General features: G+C 51.3%; 1 protein-coding gene across 1 annotated transcript in view; it reads right to left on the bottom strand.

The window, feature by feature from the left end:
* WWC1 (WW and C2 domain containing 1) overlaps positions 1–22,300 on the bottom strand; it is a 151,037-nt gene that overhangs the window by 30,787 nt on the left and 97,950 nt on the right. The window contains exons 6-11 of the mRNA XM_007447821.1: positions 17,237–17,366; positions 15,716–15,862; positions 14,434–14,507; positions 10,568–10,810; positions 4,706–4,795; positions 3,360–3,895 (exon numbers count right to left, since the gene is read on the bottom strand). Of these exons, the coding sequence (XP_007447883.1) occupies positions 3,360–3,895; positions 4,706–4,795; positions 10,568–10,810; positions 14,434–14,507; positions 15,716–15,862; positions 17,237–17,366 (1,220 nt within the window). The remainder of the gene's footprint in view (positions 1–3,359; positions 3,896–4,705; positions 4,796–10,567; positions 10,811–14,433; positions 14,508–15,715; positions 15,863–17,236; positions 17,367–22,300) is intronic.

Below are 22,300 nucleotides of genomic sequence, written 5' to 3'. Positions count from 1 at the left end.
CTACGACTATCACTCCCATCACTACAGCGATGCCTTCTAGATCGATCCCTACACACCTGGGGCAAAATAACAGCCCCCGGACCCCCTTGGGAGGGGCAAGAGGAGGAGGAAGGGAAGGACGTAAGTACTGGCTGTCCTACTCGCCTATCCCATTCCATTCCTAACTCAGCCCATCTCCCCTGCCGTTGACAGAGGCCCTCAGAAGTCTCTACCCGGGGCTCAGGCCCAAGCTTTCAGCACACACTGCACATTCCTTCCTTCCCCAAGTAATGGGCGCTGACGGTGTGCCAGGTCCATTGCTAAGTTCAGAGCTACTAAGATGAATAGGACAGCTCCTGACCTCCACGCGCAGCAGGGGAAGGACAGATTCAGGGGCTTCAACCTCACGGCCAGCACTTCCCTGTGTGCCAGGCACATGGGAGGGGGGTGGGCAGACTGGAGAAGGGGCTGGGGGTGGGGATGGTGACAGTGAGCCTGGGAGAAGCCAAGGGGCCATGTGGGCGCGGCTTTCCCAGCCTGTGTCCCACATCTGCTGCTGCAGCCCTGGAGACCTCCTGCCTTCAGACCCACCGCTCTCCACCCTTCACTAAACCACTTAAGGAGATTAATTTGTCTGCTGACTGAACAGTGGCACTAATCGCATAACCTGCTTAGTGTCTGGGCTCAGCCTGGCATCAGCTGGCAGCGGGGAACGCTTCTGGAGGTGGCATGAAGAAACGCAGACCTGAGACGCGAGCGGGCTCTGGCCCCCAAGCTGCACGAACGTCGTGGCGGGAGGCGGGGGGATGGGGGTCGCTCCCTGCACTCAGTTGGGGTCCCAGCATCCCCGAGCCAGCTTATCGCAGCCTTTTGACAGGGAGCGCCGGGAACGCTTCTTGAGCCTTGTTAGGGGTACCACCTGCACACCCCTCCTCTCCAGGGAACAATTTTCTGAAGCTTGCCACCGGCTGCAGTAGGAAGCCTGTTTTTATTTTTGTTTGAAGGCACTCGGCAAGACTCCCTTCCTGGTGAGGGAGCCCCAGGGATCTCTCAGCTCCTCTTCTAAGGAAGCGGCTGGCACGCACCCAGCAAAGCCTTTAATTAACTGGGAAATCTCGTCGTTCCCCCCTTGCTCCCACTGGCCCTTGCACACGAAGGAATTGATAGCTCTGGGTGCAGCGGCTGCCCTCCCACCCATTCCTGGAGCTGATGGCTGAAGTGGGTTGAGCTTCTAGCTGGCCTCACAGGAGCCAGGACCAGGAGCCCTTTGCCGACAGAGCTGGCACATGGCTCATTGTGGGTTCTGGGCAGGTGGTCCTAGAGCCAGTCCTGACTCTACCGCTTCACAGCAGTGACAATGACCTTGGACAAGTCACTTAACCTTGCTGAGTCTCATTCCTTTCAGTCTGTAAGAGGAGGATAATAATAGCCCCCACCTCAGAGTGGTGTTGTGAGGCTTATGTGAGTAAGTATGCCTAACGGTGCCTGTTATCTTGCACACATGAACTTGAGAAATCACCCTGCTCAGTCCTGACCTTCATACCATAGGCATGATGGCATCAGCGAGCACCAGGAGTGTCTTAGGAATGAATACACAGAGCTGCCTCATGTCCTAAGGGGAGCATGATGATACAGAGATTGGGCTCTGGGGTCAGAAAAGCCCAGATTCCAATCCCTGCTTCCCCACCTGCTGGGGAAGCACCTCTCTGAACCTCTGTTTCCTCATCTGTGAAATGGGTATAATGGAAGTAACCTATTTCATCATATAAAGCACATTGCTCACCACATAATGCACCCCAATAAATTTTAACCATTATAATTTATTATGTGGTTGCTGCTAAAGATAAAGATTTTTCTTGTAATAAATCTTAGCTGTCATCATCAGCATCCGACCTGAAGCTGATGATGACAGCTTCCGACCTGAATCTCAGTCCACACCATAATGCTCTTTTCTGACCCCATGAAGAATGGGAGTCATATCATTCCCTGGCTTCAAAGAGTCACACGGATCCTTGCTGCAATGAGGGTAAAACGTAAACTCCTTACCTTACACAACCCGTACTCTGCCCAGTACTCTGCCCAGTACCCTGCCCAGTACTCTGCCCAGTACCCTGCCCAGTACCCTGCCTTGTTAGTGATCTCCTCCCTCTGGCCCCTCTTGCAGCCTCTGGCTCCAGCCTCAGAGACTTTGCTCTTGCTTCTCCCAAGGCTGGCTCCCTCTCACCGCTCCAGGCTCCGTGCAAGTGTTGCCTTCTTTCACCACCCAGTCTGAACTGGCAGCCCTAACCCAACCTGAAAGGCTCCATCACGTGCCCTGTTTTATTTATTTATTTATTTTGCGGTACGCGGGCCTCTCACTGCTGCGGCCCCCTCTCCCGTTGCGGAGCACAGGCTCCGGACGCGCAGACTCAGCGGCCATGGCTCACGGGCCCAGCCGCTCCGCGGCACGTGGGATCTTCCCAGACCGGGGCACGAAACCGCACCCCCTGCATCGGCAGGCGGACTCTCAACCACGGCGCCACCAGGGAAGCCCTGCCCTGTTTTATTTTCTTCCTAGCGCTTTTATTGGTCTGCTTGTACAGTTATTGTCTGTGCCTTCATTTGCATGGAGGCTTCACGAGAACCGGGACCTTGTCTGTCCTCCACGCTGTATCCTTGTGACTAACCCACATGGCATATCAGTTGAATGAAAGAAAGAATGAATCCATGTACACCCATTAGCACAGGACCTGGCATTTAGTTTCAGGAGGTACTTAATATCTGTTGCATGAATGAACCCACCATGGAAAACCCTTCGCTCAAGACCTAGACCATAGTAAACACATAATAAATACCTACTGAATGAATAAATAAATCAATATACCATGTAAAGATCTGGCACATAGAAAAGCAGTCAGTAAATGTTGCCCACAGGGGCTTCCCTGGTGGCGCAGTGGTTAAGAATCCGCCTGCCAATGCAGGGGACACGGGTTTGAGCCCTGGTCGGGGAACATCCCACATGCCGCGGAGCAACTAAGCCCGTGTGCCACAACTACTGGGCCTGCGCTCTAGAGCCCACAAGCCACAACTACTGAGGCCGCACGCCACAACTACTGGGGCCCGCGCGCCTAGAGCCCGTGCTCCGCCACAAGAGAAGCCACTGCAATGAGAAGCCCAGGCACCACAACAAAGAGTAGCCCCCGCTCACTGCAATTAGAGAAAGCCTGCGAGCAGCAACGTAGACTCAACGCGGCCAAAAGTAAAATTAATTAATTAATTTAAAAAAAACCCCAAACCACACCGCCCATAATTATCACTGGGGTCTGGAACTCGGACCCGAGGACAGTTCCCGCCCTCCTCGCTCCCGGAGGCTCCCGCCCTCCGGATGTGGTGCCCTGTACCTTGGCCCAGAGGCTGGCCCTCTGTTCCGGGTTCCTCCAGCCGGTACCTCTCCCGGGTGCTGTTGCCAAGGCTCAGTTCGCAAAGAGTGGCACTCAGCTCGGGGTCTTCAAACTCTAGGTTGCTCAGGAAGGCGTCTCCAGCCAGGAGGGGGTCGGCGATGAGAGGGGAGCAGGGCGGGGACGGGGAAGAGAGCGAGGAACGGGGGGACAGGGAGCTCATGGACTTCGGGGTGCCGGACAAGGAGCGCAGGGCCTGCAGGCGGCCGCCCCCCTCTGCCTTCTGGGTCTTGGCCACCTCGTCCTCGTGGATGGTGGTGATGCAGCCCGAGGGCCGGAAGCCCGTGGCCCCCTCCAGGAGCAGGAATTCCACCTTGCTCTGTAGTTCCGAGTCCAGCTGTTCGAAGGGGTCATAGTAGAGGTCGGTGAAGCTGGCTGAGGTGGAGGAGTCCAGGCTAGAGGCGGCCAGGGAGCCCCGGCTGGACGTGAGGGATCCGGGGCTGCTGCCCGAGGACAGGCTCTGCATGCTGCCAGAGAGGCTGGGGCAGGGGAGGGAGGGCGAGGACACAGAGTGGGTGGGCCGCCCCGAACTTCCCCCGAAAAGCACCACGTGCGCTGAGAATGCAACATCTCATCAGACCCTCTTGACAGTCTCCAGGGCGGACCGCGCATCCCCATTTCACTAAAGAGGATATCCCGAGAAGGCCACATAATCACGAGCTGGCAGAGCTGGGATTCGAACCCAAGCCAGCTGCCTTAAAAGTCCACTTTCTCCTCAATATCTCTGTTTCTCAAACCTCCACCAGCGGCATTCCATTTTCATATTTCTCCATATCTGAATCCAACCCCCAATAATGCTGCTTAATATTTTCCTTTAACTCAACTCACTTTTTACACATTAATATAGCTTTCTGAAAAAGGAAACGTTATACCCTAAGTGTAATTTGAAAAGCATTGTCGACTGTTAAAAATATTTGATGAAAACAGGATGTTGTGATAAAATTCCAGCCACGTTGCCCACCGAGGCCCCAGCCTGAGGCCTACCCTCTCTGCGTTGTGCGAGTGGGCTGGAGAGACCTGAACAAGACACACTAGCACCCAACTGGGGCGTTCTGTTGTGTTGTCAGAGGACCAAGGAGGCTGCGGTCTGGGGAGGTGAAGGGCCCTGCCCCCAGCCACACCAGACCCAGAGCGAGTCCCCCAGATCATCCGTCTGCCTGCTGTGCTTCTAAACGGGCACGCTCAGGCCACGGAGGACACGTGAAGGGCAGAAGCTGGGCTGGGCTGCCTCGGGACGCCTGCATATGGCCGTGCCCAGGGGAGCGCTCACCCCACTGCCTACTACTCACCTTTTCAGCTGGCAGTGCAGAGCTGCTACCTGCCGGGTGGCTTCCTCAAGCTCTCTCACCAGCTGGTTCCTCTTACTGTTTAACTTCAACCTGAAGGGAGAGAAGGCATGAGTGGGGAGCTCGGAGGGAACCCGCCTCCATCTGCCCATAAAAGGAATCACAGGCATGGGCTCATGGAGATGTACGCACAGACCCACAGACGCACACACAAGAACTTCCTGGAGGCATGATATTATGATGTTTGGAGAGGTATGGCCTCTACATATAATCCTATAGTAACTGCTATATGCATCACCTGCTATATACCAGGGGCTGACTAGGAAACTTATAACATTGCCTTAAATCATTTGCACAATAACCCTGCATAGTAAGAATTTTTTTGTTTTTTTTTTTTTTGTTTGTTTTGTTTTTTTTTTTGCGGTACGCAGACCTCTCACTGCTGTGGCCTCTCCCGTTGCGGAGCACAGGCTCCGGACGTGCAGGCCCAGCGGCCACGGTTCACGGGCCCAGCCGCTCCACGGCACGTGGGACCTTCCTGGACCGGGGCACGAACCCGTGTCCCCTGCACCGGCAGGCGGACTCTCAACCACTGCGCCACCAGGGAAGCCCAAGAACTTTTTTTCTTTAACCACTTTATATACGAGAAAACTGAAGCTCTTAGAGTTAAATAGTTTACTTAAAGCTAGAGAGTTACTGGCAGAATTAGGAACCCACCCAACCATCCCTCCCTACGCTGTGTACAGACATGCAGAGAGAGAAGACCAAGTGAAGACACGGTAGATGACCATCCACAGGCCAAGGAGAGAGATCTCAGGAGAAACAACCCTGCCAACACCTTGTCCTTGGACTTGTGGCTTCCAGGACTGTGAGGAAATAAATTACCATTGTTTAAGTGATCCAGTTTGTGGAACTTTGGTTTGGCAGCCCTAACAAATGAATGCACCATCTTAGGGTAAAATACAGAAGGAAAAAAAAGTAGGGTCCAGGACTGAACTCTGAGTCTGCCATCCCAAGGCTGAATGGATGGGCAATAGTCAGCCAAGGAGCTGAAGAGAGTGGTTCCAGAGAGCCTGGGGAGGATCCAGGTGAGCGTGACAGAGTCAGAACCCGGGAGCTAAGGCCTGCACCCAGGCATGCCCACACCAGAGCCCAATTCAGCAGCTCCCTTCCTGAAGGCAAAACCCTTGAGCTTAGAAGGGATGGCTGGATATAGGCTCTGCTCAGCCCCCAGTTTCTCCTGAAATTCCCCATGGGGGAAGCTTGGGTGGGCTCCAGAGAGGGTGCTGCTCCTTGGATCTGACAAGGAAGGAGCTCCATCACCCACTCATGACTTGGGCTGCTCTCCTGCATCCACTAGATTAGTGGTTCTCTGTCTGTGGCCCACAGAGCTCCCCCACCAGAAGGGGAGGTGTGCTTATTAAATGCACATCCCCGAATTCTACTTAGATCTACTGAATCAGGAAGTCTAGGGCCAGGGCTCAGGAATCTGCATCTTTTTTTTTTTTGGCCACGCTGTGCAGCTTCCAGGATCTGAGTTCTCTAACCAGAGATTGAGCCCGGGCCCCGGCAGTGAAAGTGCCAAGTCCTAAGCACTGGACCACCAGGGAATTAATTCCCTGGAATCTGCATCTTTATTCCCTATTCCAGGTGACTTTTAGGCACAGTAAGGTTTCTGAGCTGCTGTACTGGCTGGGGATCGTAAGGCAGGAACTGTGCCTCACTCTCTCGGCCCCTAGCATGGCGCCCACCATATGGATGTGCTTGAAAAGTTATTGCTGAATGGAAGACTTTTCCCCACTTGACGGAGGGAAAGCTCATTTGCTCTGCTGAGAGACCTGGATGTTAAATCTCCCATGGACAGGTATGTCCCACCGTTGGCATCTTATCCCCTTATGCCATCCTGCTGCAGGAGGAATGACCGACTCACTGCTCTCAGAGCACAGCCAACCCAGCCTGGGGCCTGGGAGGAAGAGTTCATTTCCATGGAAAACCTAACCACGCCATCCCTCCACTGACACACCCAAGGCCTCCAACACAGGCCCTGCCATGAAGACCAGAGCTTGCTTGAGACACAACTGCAAAGTGATAAGGGAGGGGCAGGACCAGTCACTGGGGAACTGGCCTTGTGAAATTTCAGAAAAGACCACGGGAGCCGTGGTCTCGGCATGGTTTTTGGCCAGCTCAGCCCCCAGCCCTGTTCTTCCAGAGTCCTGCCCGGGACTAGCGGGGCTGGCAGATGGAGCCCATAATGAACAAAATCCCGGTTTTCAGCGCAATGGACACGACCATGGAACAAAATCCCAGTTTTCAGCGCAATGGACACGACTATGGAATCTGACCCTTCATGAGAGCAAGACCTTGAAAGGGTGTGAGGTCTGGGGTCAAGGCGCAGCCTGGGCTACCATTTCTACCTTTGTTTTCCTCTCCCCTGGGCGGAGACCACAGAGGTGTGCTCTGGCAGTAAGTGCAGGTCCCCAGTGGAGCTCCAAGAGGAGGATGAGTGGACCGGGAGCCAGATGGCCTTGACCGCCCGAGCACAGGGGTGTAGCTACCAGCAGCCACACACAGATGCCGAGGCGGCCTCCTACAGGTATTGGGCTTCGCTGGCCATACGGTGTTTGCATGTGATGCCTGGCACATGCCGGGAGGCCGAGAACACATCAAGTGTGGAAGCAGGCAGAGGACCCGGGAGGTGGGGTTGGAACCCCCACAAGCTGCGGCTCAGTCCCTGGGGTGCTGGTTAAAAATGCAAGAGCCTGGGCTCCATCTCAGGCCTGGGGAATTGGTCCCTGGGGTGGGGGCAGGGAGTCCGCACTCTAACAGGCACTGCAGCTCTCAGGAGTGCTGGGGAGGGCCCCTGGGGAGGGAGGAGGAAGCGGCGTGCAGGACGGGGAGTCCTGGGGGGACGTCTGTGCTTCTGATTGATTCGACACTGGGGTTTGGTAGGCCCTGTGGTGTGCTCTTCCTGGATGTGTCTCTTCCTGGCCTTCTCAAAGGCACCTTGAACAGAGAGGCTGTTGTGTGAGGTGACGAGTCTAATACTCCCATGCTGAGAGACAGAGAGAGAGAAGAGAGAGAGGAGCACGAGAAGCAAAAAGAGAAAGAAACCTAGAGAGAGAACAAGAGAGAGTCAGAGGGATGAACACAGACAAACAGGGGGCCAGAGGCAGACAGCTGAACACAGATGAAGACGGCTGGGTGGGCTTTCTCCTCTCTTTCGTGCAGGAGGCTCACAGCCATCAGCCCTGTCCCTGTCCTTCCCAAGGCTCTCGCCTCTTCCTGCCCACGTGCCCTCTGGCTTCTCTCTGCATGTCCCCCAGGGGACCTTGCCCTCTGGGACCTCGAGACACCTGCTCAGCAGCTGCCACGGCGTGGAGGTTCTGGCTTCCCTGGACTGGCCGTGTGAACTCACTGTTCCAGGGGAGCAATCAGACCTTGGAAAGACGGGGCTGAAGGCAATAATAAAAGACCTTCTAAGCGGGCAGGAGACTAAGGCAAGCATGAGCTCCAGAGCCAGCAAGCCTGGGTTGTGATCCCAGCTCTGCCATTTGGTGATGTTGGGTGAGCCTCAGTTTCCACAACTATGAAATGGAGATTAACCTCAGGGCTGCTGGGAGGTTTAAATGAGATGATATAGCTTACAGAGTCTGGTACTTAATGGTACATTTTGCATGTAGTATAGGGGTCTCTAAAAGAATATCCAATCCTAGTTTCGAGAAACCAAAATTATGATAGCAGAGAAGAGCCTCAATTCACAATCTGGTCCAACCACCTGCCTTCAGAATATATAAGTATTCAATGTAATTATCCTGGTTTTTTCCCCCCTATTAGGCCATTGAAGTCCATATTGGTCAATGGCTTGCACAAGGTAGGTGGTGGGAAGGGTATCTCTACTGACCCAACAAGGAGTAAGGTTGCCAGGGATCTGTTCTCTTCAGCTGCCAGCTGTGAGCATAATGAAAAGCTAAGGGCTTTCCAGTGACGGCTGTAGGGTCAGGGGCCCAGAGGACTGGTAGACAGATCAGGAGATGCACACAGAGGCCTGGCGAACCATTTATGCATTCAACTAACACTAAAGGCACAAAGGTGTCTAGACACAGGCCTTGTCCCCAAGGTGCACAGACAGCCTTGGGGAAAACAGGACAAAGTGTTGGCACTAAGAGAGAATTCTAGAAGGTGCTTCCTAGGGTTACAAAGCACCAAATACTGAAGCCCTCTCCCCCTCCCTCTTCCACCTGCCTGGTGGGAGGTCAGTGCTGATCAGCCACCCCTCCCAGGGGAAGATAAAGGAGAGGAAAGTGACATATCCCTGGTAGTAGTTCTGACAAGGGGCTTGGTGGGGAGAGATTCCCCAGTCAATGTGTGATGTGGTCACAAGAGGCCAGAAAGAGGCTGGTCAATGTGACCTGTCTGGCACCCCACCATGTGCAAATAGAGCTTACTCAGTTACTAGGGTGGGACTGCAAGCAGGGTTCCTTAGCACTCGGGAGGCTCCCTGAAAGCATCTTAGGACCCATCATGGGGTGATGCAAGGAGCACAGCCAGGCACCTAGGACGCCTGGCCTGCTGCCACTGGGTCCAGACAAATTTATCTGCTTTATAAACTGGGCTTCTGCCTCTGATTTCACTGGAAAGAGGAATTCCCCCTCTCCCCCACCTCCCCCTCCCCCAACAAGTCTGAAAATCACCATCTTCAACTCCAGCTCCTTAAGGGCAGGGGCCTTGTTCAATAAAGTCTGCTGCCAAAAAGCAAGTGAAAATAACTGAATAGATTTTAAGGGTATCAGGGCAGGGATCGTGACTTATTCATTTCTGAATCCTCCAAATTGCCTTGCACACAAAATATGTGCAACAAGACGTTTCTTACATGAATGAATGAACAAACAACGGGCTGATGGACAGAATGAATGAATGAATGAGAAACTGGGGATTGTAGGGCCCACTGTGAGCACGGAGTTGTGCTTCGTGCATTGTGGGTGTGGAGGCTGGTGAGACACTGAAGGTAGTAAAGTCTGTTATAAGGCTTCAACCGGAGAACGGAAACCAGTGGCTTTCAGGTTAAATTAAGCCCACAGATGAAGCTGATTTAGCCCTCATGGTATTTAAAAAAATTTTTGGATTAGTTGCCAATAAAAAAAAAAAAAAAAAAAAAATTCCAAACAACTCTTTTCTTGAAATATGGGGGCCTCTGGCAGCCTGGGGCCTGCACCTCCACTGGCTGCAGACGGCGCCTGCTTTAGACAAGTGGGGTCTGTACCTTCCAGTCTAACATGGCCCACGGCCAGGTGGGCCTCTGGCATTTATATCACCTGCTTGACTCCTATAAACATCTCAGTTCGCGACCCCCATCTCAACCAGTGTATTTCAAACTGCAAATTGCAATTTGCTAGCATGTGGCGAAATCAATTTAGTGGGTCATGACCAGCATGAAAAGAAATGCAACACAAAAGAAAATATCAGAGGGCTGTCACACAGAGAAAGAGTATGCACTGCTTTGTGAAACTGTTGTCTATGAGATAATAATACAATGTGAATCACTGCCACAAAGTTGGAGAACGACTGCTCTAAATCACATAGAGTTTATCTTAGTCAGAAGATAATTTCTGAAAACCTGCAGGTAAGCAGATTTTTTGGTAATGCGACTCCCTGTGTAAAGTTCCGGGGTAGCTGGATGCTGAGTCACTTCCCCAGATTCGCTACTTTGGAAAGCGGTGAGATCTTTAAACTGAGTGTCCTCGGGCTGGAGCCCAGGAGTCCCAGGTTGTCCCCGTCACCTCTCCCCACCCCGCTGGGGGCCGGAGGACGGACCGGCAGGGAGGGAAGGGCCCCGGCCCCCCACCCCGGCCCGCAGCCCAGCCCCACCTCTCGGTCAGCGCCTTGCTCTGGGTGTCCCGGGCCGCCTGCAGGTCCTTCTCCAGCCGCTTCCGGGCCATCTCCAGCTGCTCCACCTCCCCCTGGGTCCACTTCCGGGGGCTGATGAAGCGCATCTCCTTCAGCAGCTCCTCCTTCTCGTTGATGAGGATCAGCCGGTCCCTCTCGGAGTCGAGCACCCCCGGCCAGGCCTCGCTGTCGAGCTTGGCCAGCTGGATCTTCAGGTTGGCGATCCTGCGGGCCAAGAGGGTGAGCGTGACCGGTGTGCCCAGGGCAATGCGGGAGCAGCGGGACAGACTGTGTTTCCAAGGTTACATGGTCCAGGGAGGCCACGCTGTTCTCAGAGCATCCTCTTTGACAGTGACTGACTTCCTTTGAATCAGCGGTGTGGTCTCACGGAACAGATTTTTTATCTAACAAACGTAGGCGGTGCCTACCATGTGCCAACGGTGAGTAGGCCCTGCAGGGGGATAGGGTAGAGGCAGTGTCCTTGCCCGCAGGGACACGAAGCCTGATCGAGTAGAGGTGGATTCGTCGCCAGGCAATAGCCTCCTACCACTAGCTAGGTGACCTTGGGCAAGTCTCTTCGTCTCTCTGAAGGGAATAACAAAACTTCCTTCCTTGTGGGGTAACGGTTGAAGGTTTTATGACATAATTCGTAAAATGTCCAAGCACATTTCGCGCGTGCTAAACAAGCACGCAGTGAATGTTTCCACTGTCACTGTGCTTATTCCCTGGTTTCACTGCTTCTTAGGTGTGTAATGTTGGGCACACTCCCTGAGCCTTGTATATAAGAGAACAGTTACTCCTCCTTCAGAATTGGTGTGAAAATGAGCACTTATGTGTTCAGTGTGTCTGGCACATAAGTGCTGAACCAGTGGCAGTCATGGGCCCACTACGACCACAGCAAATACTGTCATTGCTAACCTTGTGTTCTCAATCTAGAAAGTGGCGGCAATACCCGGTGAACAGCTGCGGATTTGAGGTCAGAGGCTTTGGGTTGGAGTCTTGGCTCTGACCTTCTTAAGAAATCATTTAGGTAACACAAGCTTCTAGCACAGTGCCTGGTACACTGCAGGCCCTTAGTAAGTGTTACAGGAAGGAGTTGGGAGCCCTTCACTGCTTTGAGACACAGTATCCTCATCTGTAAGATGGGAATAATGATGGTACCTGCAAGGTGGGTTATGAGGACCAAGTGAAAACATATCATTAAGAGCTCTTTATATAATGCCAAGCGCTACATAGACATTAGGTATGATTATTGTTGGATCAAATTAAGATTCACAGTATTGCTAAGAGTATTGCTTCAAATATTTAAAAGCAATCATGTGATCCTTTAGGATTTAGTCTTTGCAAAGTGCTTTTAGCTATCACTGTCCTAGCCTCACCCCATCCCTAAAGGGTGGATAGGACCTGGTGGCAACCCTGTTGGACAGATGGCCAGAGAGGATATGGCTCACCTAAGACTGCAGGTCATAAACGTGGTCAATATCTGCTGAGGTTCCAGACCTCTGGACCCTCAGTTAAATCTTTTTTAAAATTAAATAAATAAATAAATAAATAATTTGCTGCGTTGGGTCTTCGTTGCTGTGTGCAGGCTCTCTCTAGTTGCGGGCAGCGGGGGCTACTCTTCAGTGCGGTGCACGGGCTTCTCATTGCGGTGGATTCTCTTGTTGCGGAGCACAGGCTCTAGGCACGCGGGCTCAGTAGTTGTGGCGCGCGGGCTCTAGAGCACAGGCTCGGTAATTGTGACGCAAGGGCTTAGCTGTGCTGCGGCATGTGGGATCCTCCCGGACCAGGGATCGAACCCGCATCCCCCGCACTGGCAGGCGGACTCCCAACCACTGCACCACCAGGGATGTCACAGTTCAATCTTATCTGCAAACAATGTGACCAAACTCAAAACACTGTTGGGGACAAGATCTCCATGCTGTGTAGTGAAAACTCCATACAGAGAAACACATCTACATGTGCTCATTCCCCAGCCAAGTGTCTCAGCAGGGATTCTCAGAGTTAATTAATTTAAATTCCATATTCACATATACAGCAATCCATCAAAACTGGCTTTGGGATAACTCTGTAGCTGCTGTTATCCGTCCAGCTGCTTCAAGGATAGAGTGGTGTGGCCAGGTCTGGCAGGGGCTCCACTACACATGGGACATTGAAGGGGTAATTGATGCTTTCTTGGATGTACTTTCTGGTGGCGTTTTCCTTATGCCAGTGACCCCTAAACTTTTAGCCATACATCCTTAGGAGAATCTGATGAAATCTGCTAGACTCACTGCCAAGAAACACACATGTGACAAAACTCGGCATACAATGATCAGACCTTGCGTTGTATAGCCACTTGCCCTCCCTGCTTCAAGACCTGCAGCCTCTGCTTTCCCATTCAGCAGGCTGCTCTATTCTTTATACTTAACACATTTTTGACCGGAGACGTATTGCGTACGGCCACAGGCATTAGTTTCTGCAAAAATCCCACGGTCAATAATGTGCTCAGCTACCTTTGGGTGAAGGGGGAGGCACAAAGCTGGATAAAGGATGAGCCAGGAAGCTCTGTGATGAGAAGTTTAATGGCTCAACCCCAAAGGGAAGATTTCAGTCCTTTCATTTCTCCATAACAGATCATCTAAGATAGGCATTCCAGCAAACTGGAATAGATCCAGGGTTCAGAGTGGTCGCCTTCAGAGGGGACAAGAAGTGGTTGTCCAAACGTAGAAATCGTGCTGTTTTGCTGGACCTCTAGGGGGAGCTGAAATAGTGCACAGGATGTGTTTCTTCCCACCTGAACTGTACCCAACTTCTCCTTCTTTTGTTAACAATATTCCAAATTTTCTTTGGGAAATCAGTCCTCCCGTACTTTCAAGTCACTTGGTTCCCACAAAGCTGACCTCAGTCCCCTTCCCAGAGTCGTGCATGTGACCCATGCTTGGACCTTCATAGAATTCTTATTCCTCCCACCCTGCAATAATGATTGGTTCTCCCAGAAAAGCCAGTGAGTCTCAAACCCAAAGCTTGTTAAAACAGTTGTGAAAGGTAGGTCCTCTGGGGTTTCTAACCTGGTAGTATGTAAGCCTAGAATTGCTGGGGGTCATCTTTCTGCTTTGACAGGAAAGTCTGTCAACACAAAGGCAAGCAGGGCTAAGAAAAGGAGAGCGTTTGAGTCTATGTAACATCATTTGAATCCCTGGATCCAGCTGTGCCTGAAGCTAGTTACCGCAGCAGTTTGGAGTACAGTAACCAACAAATTTCCTTTTTTGCATCTTCCATTGAATAGTTTCTATCAAGATTCCTGTCCACATTGCGTGGACCGTTACAGATGCTCTAGAAATGTCAGCTTTGATTACTATTTTAATTTTATTTGTGGCAGTGGAACCCAGCTGCTTAGGATTCTGTGAAGCCACAGAACATCTGAAGTCCCTGGTGTCTACACAGTTTAAAAACACAGCTTGTTCCCAGCTGAGCAGGAGACACTGAAGTGGGTAGTATCCGTAGTCTTTTTAGCCTGTTGCTAAAACCCCAGCTGTGCTCCTTCACACCAAACTACTTGTACGATTGTTGGTAAACCCCGATTTTAGAGGTTGATTTTCAGGCGGGCAAGTGGAAAGATTACGAGGCTTTGAGGTTTAAAGTATGGTTCAAAGCATAGTTCCATTCTTCATCTAGCTAAGTGTCCCTGGCTGAGTCATTTCCTGAGTTTCAGAGAGGATGAATGTATGAAGATGATAATACCTTCACAATCTTTGTGAGGATTAAACGTGATGAGATGTGTAAAAAGCAGGCACAGAGCAGACACTCTACAATGGTAGCTATCATTGTTGGGGCCATCCTACCCCCAGCCCCCAGCCTCTAATTACCTTCTCTTAGCCTCTTCACATCGAAGGCGCAATCTCACCTTCTCCGCCAACTGATTGTTGCTGCTGGTGCCGAACTGGAGGAAAGAACAAGTCGGGAATTATATGGCTATTGTGGCCAGTGCTGAGCTGGGTTTCAGGAGCTCATGAGAGACTTGACAGCTTGTGTGGGAAGCAGCTAAAAATAGTCCCCAATTACTGAGCTGGCTGTGTGGATTGCAGGGAAGCTAGTTAGGGGAAAAACACTTTCTCTCCTTAAGGCATGGGAAGAGCCCCAAACTCAGACATTTAACACTTCTAGAAGAGAAGCCGAGGGCCCAGAATATCATCTTGCGGCCCCAAATGGCTTGCAGCCCATTCAAGCACCAGAAGCATGGCGGACAGCTGGTCAGGAGGAAACACGGACAGCAAATACACAAGACAGCCATTCTGGGCGTGCTGGGGAGGGGGCCCACCAGACACTCAGTGCAACACTGAAGTCAGGAGTGCAACACTGAGTGAGTGAGAGGAAGGTCCCAGAACTTGGAAGAAGGCACACAGTTCCTTCACAAATACTTCGGCCCACAGGTGGCTTGTAGCTGGACACATGGGTGGTGTGGGGAAGGAGAGCGCAGCCCCGTTTGCCATGCCACGCTCTGTCGGGAGTGGCAAGAAGCTACAAGGCTCACCCCATCAGACGTGAACACAGCTTCTCCTCACAAGTGGGAACACGACTACAGAGACCAGACAGAATAGCATTTAGCCATGGAGGCTGGTTCAATGTCACCTGCTCTCGGAAAACAAAAGCTCTTCAAAGTTATGGATTGCCGTGGGTCAGTCCTGCTCTAAGAGTTTCAGGAGCGACGTCTGGACAGCACTTGCACCATTCATTACCCTGACCGGGCTGAGCTTTTGAACTGGGAGGCAAGCAGCTGTCTGAAAGCTGTATGCATTGTTTTGGGATGAACAGGAGGGAAACATCCTGTTTCCCAGCTGGTGAAAGAACAACAGAATGGCGCTGCAAATTAGCATGAAGGAAACCAGAGAAAGACGCCTGGTCCTTCAAACATACTTTCTGTGCAGCATCTAGAGATGCATTCACGTGGCCAGGGAGTCAGTGCTGGCTTTTTCTCCACGTCATCATCTCATGTCATCCAGGGGCCAGGAGGTCTGCAAGAGAACGGAGCTCCCGAAGGCTGAGTTAGCAGCCAGGCCCATAGATAGTCACCAGCCAGCTCCTCAGGTGCGTAACAAGAAGGGCACTCTGTCCCTTGGGGGCCTGCAGCAGCACGTGCCGTCTACTCACACTTCCTGAGATGTCCGTCTGGGAGCTCACATCCAGGTACTGTTTCGGCAGCGGGAAACCTGAACTCTCCAGAGAGCTGCTGCTGGACCACAGGTCAGAGTGAGACCCTCTGTCGGTGTGGAAGCCGTCCTTCAGCATGGCGAGGCTCTGGAACGGAGGACAGGGTTGGCGACGCACCCTCCTGGGAGGGAGCTCTGGACCTGTCACTCTCTATGAATCTACTAGGAACCCATGCTCCCCCTAGACATCCCACTTAGCCTGTAAAGAGCTACGAGTGAGTAGGTGCCAAGCACTGGGCCAGGCCCTTTACATGGGGTCAACCAGTGTGGACACTGGCCCTGGAGACACACGGACTGAGCTGGAACTCCTGCTCTGCCACTTCCTGGCTGTGTGGTCTGAGCTTGTTGATGAAGCTCTCTGTGCCTCAGTTTCCTCTCCTGCAAAATGGGAATAATCACGGGTCCTAACTCACAGGGCTATCATATTGATTAAACGAGATGACCAGTGTAAACCACTAGTTCAGTCAATACTCAATAACTGTCAGCTCTACCATGATCTGACTTAATCCTAACCACGGTCCTGCGAGGAGTAACCTATGATTGTCCCCCATTTTATCCACGAGGGAGTTGTTACAGGGAGAAGCTGGCAATTGACAGAACCAGGATTTGGTTTTGGTCTATCCGGCTTGGTACTCTTAACTGCTAAACACGATCGGAACATGCCTCACTGTCTGCTAATGTCTTGTCACTGGGCTGCAGTCCTGGGCAGGAGCTATGAAATTATTCTGTTTCTCACAGAGTGCAAAGCTTCCTTCACCAAGTCATTTACAGTGTCTCTGAGCTTGACTTCTCATCTGCTGATGGGAACGAAAATAGAATATCTCAGAGGTCAAGGAGGCAGTTCCTTTGAGGGTAGGTGGGATGTACAGGGGTTAAGAGAATGGGCTTCTGAGTCAGGAGTCCATGGGTTTGAATCTTGGCTCTACCGCTTACTCTCTGATCTGTGCAGTCTTTTGCTGTATGATGGAGATAACCTAGCACTGATGTAAGGGATAAGTGAGGCACAGTGCTTGCAAAGTGCTTGGCACTACTGCCTGAGATATTAAATCGTATCTGTCATCATTTGTCACTTCCCAGCACAGAGCTGGAACATGAAATGAAATGCTTATAAAGATGCTACATTTTGATGTCGAGGTAATGTTGAAACCACCTCCCTCCATTTGGTTCTGTGCAAAATAAGCCAGATGGCTAAAGCTAGTGGCAAGGAGGTGGCCTTTAGACTAGACCAGAGGGCTCCTGTTCCAGCTCTGCCATTGACACTAGCTGTGTGACCTTAGGCAAGTCACTTCATGCTTCTGAACCTCTATTTCCTCCTCTGTAAAATGAGACTAAAAGCCCAAGAGAACTAGTGAGGAGAACTCACAGATCTTGCAGCATGTGGAAATAGCCCACATGAGCCCTGGCCCAGGAAGGTGCTCAGGAGAAACTGGGATGGGGCCCACATCACTGGGAACTCTCATACCTTAATGAGATCTTGCTTTTCCTTTTCTCCACAGGTGATGGCCTTTTTGATGGCTTTTGTCTCTCTCAGGACAGCCTGCGCTTCGTCCAGTTTGTAGCTGCCCTGAGCATCAGACATTTTCTTATCGATTCTAGGAGACAGTCAACAGGAAAGGTCAGACAGAGACAGGGCGAGGGATGGGGTTTCCCCACAAGAAAAGCATAGACCATAGTGCTTCAGTCCTGGAAGAAGTCTCCTCTCTTCCCTGCATACCCTTCTTCCCCAGGTCCTGACTATTGGATAAGGCACAGAAGGTCCCTGTCAAATTGCAAATGTCCCATAGTGTGGGACTGCAGAAGCAACACCATTCTTGAAGTCAACTCTTACAGGAAGCCTTCCCTGATTACATCCTTGAGTCCTCCAAGGCTGGGCTAGGTGTTCTCATTAACACGTTGTGCATAGCTGTGACACTGCACTCAGTATGTTGTGCTAATAATTTATGTGGTAATGTCCTAGACTTGATCCGACAGGCTTGAATACGTTTGTGTAGTTTTAGTATCTGGCATGGAACAGTCTTTTTCCTCCCCCTTAGCGTTATTTTGTTTTATTTTACTTTATTTATTGAATGAAAGATTCTTTAAATTCTATAGTATCTTACAATTTTCAAAAGTTTCACCCACATGATTTCATCTCCCTACCTCTATACTGCCCCTCCCCCCCTCCCCTCTCCCCACTGGTAACCACTAGTTTGTTCTCTATACCTGTGAGTCTGCTTCTTTTTGTTTTATTCACTAGTTTGTTGTATTTTTTATATTCCACATATAAGTGATATCATACAGTATTTGTCTTTCTCTGTCTGACTTATTTCACTTAGGATAATGCCATCCAAGTCCATCCATGTTGCTGCAAATGGCAAAATTCCATTCTTTTTCATGGCTGAGTAGTATTCCATTGTATACATATACCACATGTTCTTTATCCATTCATCTGTTGACGGACACTTAGGTTGCTTCCACACCTTAACAATTGTAAGTAATGCTGCTATGAACGTTGGGGTACATGTATCTTTTTGAATTAGTGTTTTTTGGATATATACCCAGGAGTGGAATTGCTGAGTCATATGGTAGCTCTGTTTTTAGTTTTTTGAGAAATCTCCATACTGTTTTCTACAGTGGCTGCACCAATTTACATTCCTACCAACAGTGTAGGAGGGGTTCCCTTTTCTCCACATCCTCACCAACATTTGTTATTGGTGTTCTTTTTGATGAGAGCCATTCTGACAGGTGTGAGGTAATAGCTCATTGTGGTCTTTGATTTGCATTTCCCGATGATTTGCAATGTTGAACATCTTTTCATGTCCTTTAATCTGGCTCTCTCGACCTCAGGATTCTTGGCGCTAGACTCTTCTTTGTTGTAGGGCAGTCCTGCGCATTGTAGGCTGTTCGGTAGCACCCCTGGTGTCTGCCCACTAGATGCTAGCAGCATCCTGACCTTGAGGTGTGACAACCAAAAATGTCTCCATCCTTTACCTCATGTCTCTTGGGGGGAGAGGAGCAAAGTCATCCCTGGTGAGAACAGCAGGGATGACTTTGCTCCTCTCGTTAATGGCCACAGGGAAGGAAAGGTTAGAAGGATGCAGAACTTCCAGCCCTACCACTTAGTGGTGTGACCTTGGGCATGGCCCTCATGCCCATGGAGCCCCAGTTTCCTCCCCTGAGAAAACCTGGATAATGTCATCTTGCCCGGCCCATGTTCACGGAGCTGTGAGGAAATGTCAAATGGGATAAGGATGGAACATCAGGTGGGGAACTAGGGAGTACCAGGCAAATGTGAGGAGTTAGAATACTTCCATCCTTGGGAGCTTCCCAGCTGATCCAGGCCCTACACACAGGTTCGTTCTGATGGGGGACGATGGGAGTAAAAAAGCGAAGGGTAACGGTGTCGTCTGCTGAAGGTCAGACAAATCAGAGGTGGTGGGGAGCCCAGCCCTCTGGGGAAGGAGGGCTGTGCTGTGGAAAAGGTTCTGAAGGGCAGAGAGAAAATGTAAGTGCTTCACGCTCTCATCAAAGGCCAGGGCCAAGGTTTCAGGTCCCGGGGAAGAGAAGGAAGTTTTACAGTCCACGGGAACACCACAAACCCATTATTTCAGGATGAGAAACCACTCATAGGCATTCCTTTCTGGTTTCCTGCTAGAGGCCAAAGTGTCCTGGGCTAAAAATAACCTGACTGGGGAATCACAGGTTGCCATCCTGCCCTCATTGTCGCGGCCTGCGAGCAGGGGAGTGGGTTGGTAGGGGGTGGGGGGAACATGCGGTCTCAGCTCTGCCCTCCCCCTTCCGTTATTTCAGCCTCCTCCGTGCCGGGAAGACAAAGCCCCAGTTATGTCTTCCCACTAAAAATAGCCTGTCTGTTCCTTTCGAGGACTTGGGCCTGGGCAAGCCTGCCCGGTCAGCTAAGACTGGTCTCAGATTTAGTTTGAAAAATTAGTCTACAGGGAGCTTTTACCCAGCAGAGCCGAGTGTCTGGGACCCGAGGTGGCCCTGCCCCAAATGGGAAAGGGGTGCAGGGGAGACGCGGTTTGCTTGAACAGGGCTGGGGGCTCTGGGGAAGGGTCTGTGCGTGGCTGTCCTCTGCCAACTGGGGGAGGTGGCTTTGAATCCTCAGGAGGGGACAGACGCGGTCTGTCTGCCGGGCTTCAGGATCCTCAGGCACCTTCTACCTGATGGCTCTCAGTGGCCTTAGCAACCCAGGCTTGGAATTTGGTCTAAATAGTTCTAGTAGATCTACTTTGGTTCAATTAATATTTTTTGACATATTGACACCTCTAGTATGCCAAGTGATATAACAGGTATTAGGGATATATAATGACTCAAGATTCTCAGGTGGAGAGTAGTAGGAGATGAAATTGGAGAGGAGGACATAGGTTGGGTAATGGAGAGTCTTATATACCATAATAAGGAGCTTGGCCTTTATCCTATGGGGTTTTAGGCAGGGGAATTATAGGTAGATCACTCTTGTAGCTTTGTGGAGGCTATATTTGAGGTAGTGGGGGCCGGGGGGGGGGGGGGGGGGGGAGAACAAAGGGTTACCGTTATGCACTCAGTGAATGAATCTTTTTTTTTCTTTTTTTAAGGGAAAGAAAAGTTGCGTGGTTGGTGGGAAGGAGAGGGTGTGTTTTAGGATTTCCAAATTACACAGCTGTCCTTTCTCGCAGCACTTGAGAGATTCACACACCCGGCAGCCACAGGGCAGCCACAGAGACGCAAGGCGAAGGCTTTGACGGTGGCCGGCTCCTCTTGGACTTGTCCAGACAACCCTCACCTGGGCAGGGTGGCCCTGGGGACATGCAGAAAGATGCTGTCCTGCCCTCCTCCTCCCACGGGGCTGGTGGGCCTAGACTTCCCTGTTGACGAGGGCTCAGGGCAGCTGACAGGGCCAAATCCCAAGCTTTGGGCTTGATTTTTCTTTCCAGGCTCCTCTATGAGGTATGCTTCAATCCTCAGCAACCTTTTTGCTTTTTAAAACTGAGTTTGCTGACCATGAAGTGAACAAAGGGATGAGATTCAGCTTTCCCCAGGTTCTGAAAAGAGAGGAGGCCACGAAGTGACTGGGTCATCCCCCACTAGACACTGAAAAGGGTCCCAAGCGAGAGGGTAAGGGGCCTGATGTTTTCTGGGTCTGGGGAGGGGGTTATCTGGGATGATACCAGGAAGGGAGGTATTAACACACGAGCTTCAAAATCCAAGAGTCCCGGGTTCCAAACCAAGCTCTGACGCTCACAAGCTAGGGGGTCTCGCGGGTCTATTTTCAGCCCCATCAGTGAGGCAGAATAAAAAACTGCTCTTAAAGGGAGTAGAGACGAGGAGACTGGTACACAAGCACATACCCAGCGCAGCCTCAAGCCCAGGGAGGATGCAGAGTTCATCTGAGTTCCTTCCCAAGCGCAAGCAGGCAACTAGCTAGAGGTCACCACCCTTTTCCGCTCACTGGGCTCTCCCTATGTGCCAGGCACAGTCACGCGCTCGATGTGGATTTTCCAATTCAGTGTTTACAACAACTTATTTTTCAGATAAAGAAACAGGAGCTCAGAGGGGTTAAGCCACTTTTCCACGTTCCCAGGGAACTGAGATTTGAACCTAGGCCATCTGTCCCTTGCGGCGACATCCCTAACCCTCTCTACCAAGGTGCCCATTAAAGCAGAATGGTTTCACTTTTTCCACAGTGAACACGGGGCCGGCTTCCGGCCAGGAGTGTGGGTAGCCAGAGCAAGCGATGCAGTCTTATCTGGGCCCCATATCAAACGGGCGGGCGAGGGAAGGGGAAAGAAAGGAGGCTTGTCTTAGGGGTTTCAGCGTCAGCTTACCAAGCAACAAGAATTTTCAATGCTGCTGCAGGGTGACAAAGTGGTAAAACAGGTTTGTGGTGGCTCGGAGGATAATGGGAAGTGTTTTAATGAAGCTCCAGAGGATCCCAGAGTGGGGAGTGGGGAGGCGGGAGACGAAAGGGAAGGGCACCTGCGCTGAGAGTGAGTAGCCCTTAAACTATGTGCTCAGAAGCTGCTCCACTAAGGAATTTTCTGAAGTCACAGTACTGCCCTCAACTGTCCTTGGCGCCACTGATGATTACGAAGAAGCATAAAGCACGGCCCCTTTGTCCTAATGAGACTAGGACCCGGTTTGAGAGACGGGATTGGCATATGTATATATACCTACCGAAATAACATATACCTATATAAACACAAATATATAAACACAAAGCCATAATATAGAACACAAAAAGGTACTCTACACAATCTATAATCCAAAGCCATACTTCCTTCTACCCTGTGTTCTGGGATAGCTGGGATAGTTGTGATAACTCACCGGGCGGGGCGGGGTTTGGGGAGTGGGAAGATGTGAATAAGAACCAACCGGCCCCTCGACTGGTGGTCACAGTTTGCTCGATTAATTGGACTTGGAGACAGACACCCAAAGGCTCGGGGCTGCGGCCACAGAGTGGTGAAGAGTGGACTGAGGTCCAGGGAATGAGGTAAAGGTACAGTCAGGGCTTCCCTGGTGGCGCAGTGGTTGAGAGTCCGCCTGCCGA

The sequence above is a fragment of the Lipotes vexillifer genome, unplaced genomic scaffold (assembly GCF_000442215.2).
Source record: "Lipotes vexillifer unplaced genomic scaffold, Lipotes_vexillifer_v1.1 scaffold370, whole genome shotgun sequence".
In the NCBI taxonomy this organism is placed as follows: Eukaryota; Metazoa; Chordata; class Mammalia; order Artiodactyla; family Lipotidae; genus Lipotes; species Lipotes vexillifer.
The sequence above is the reverse complement of the archived record's forward strand: the minus strand, read 5'-3'. Positions and strand labels throughout refer to the sequence as shown.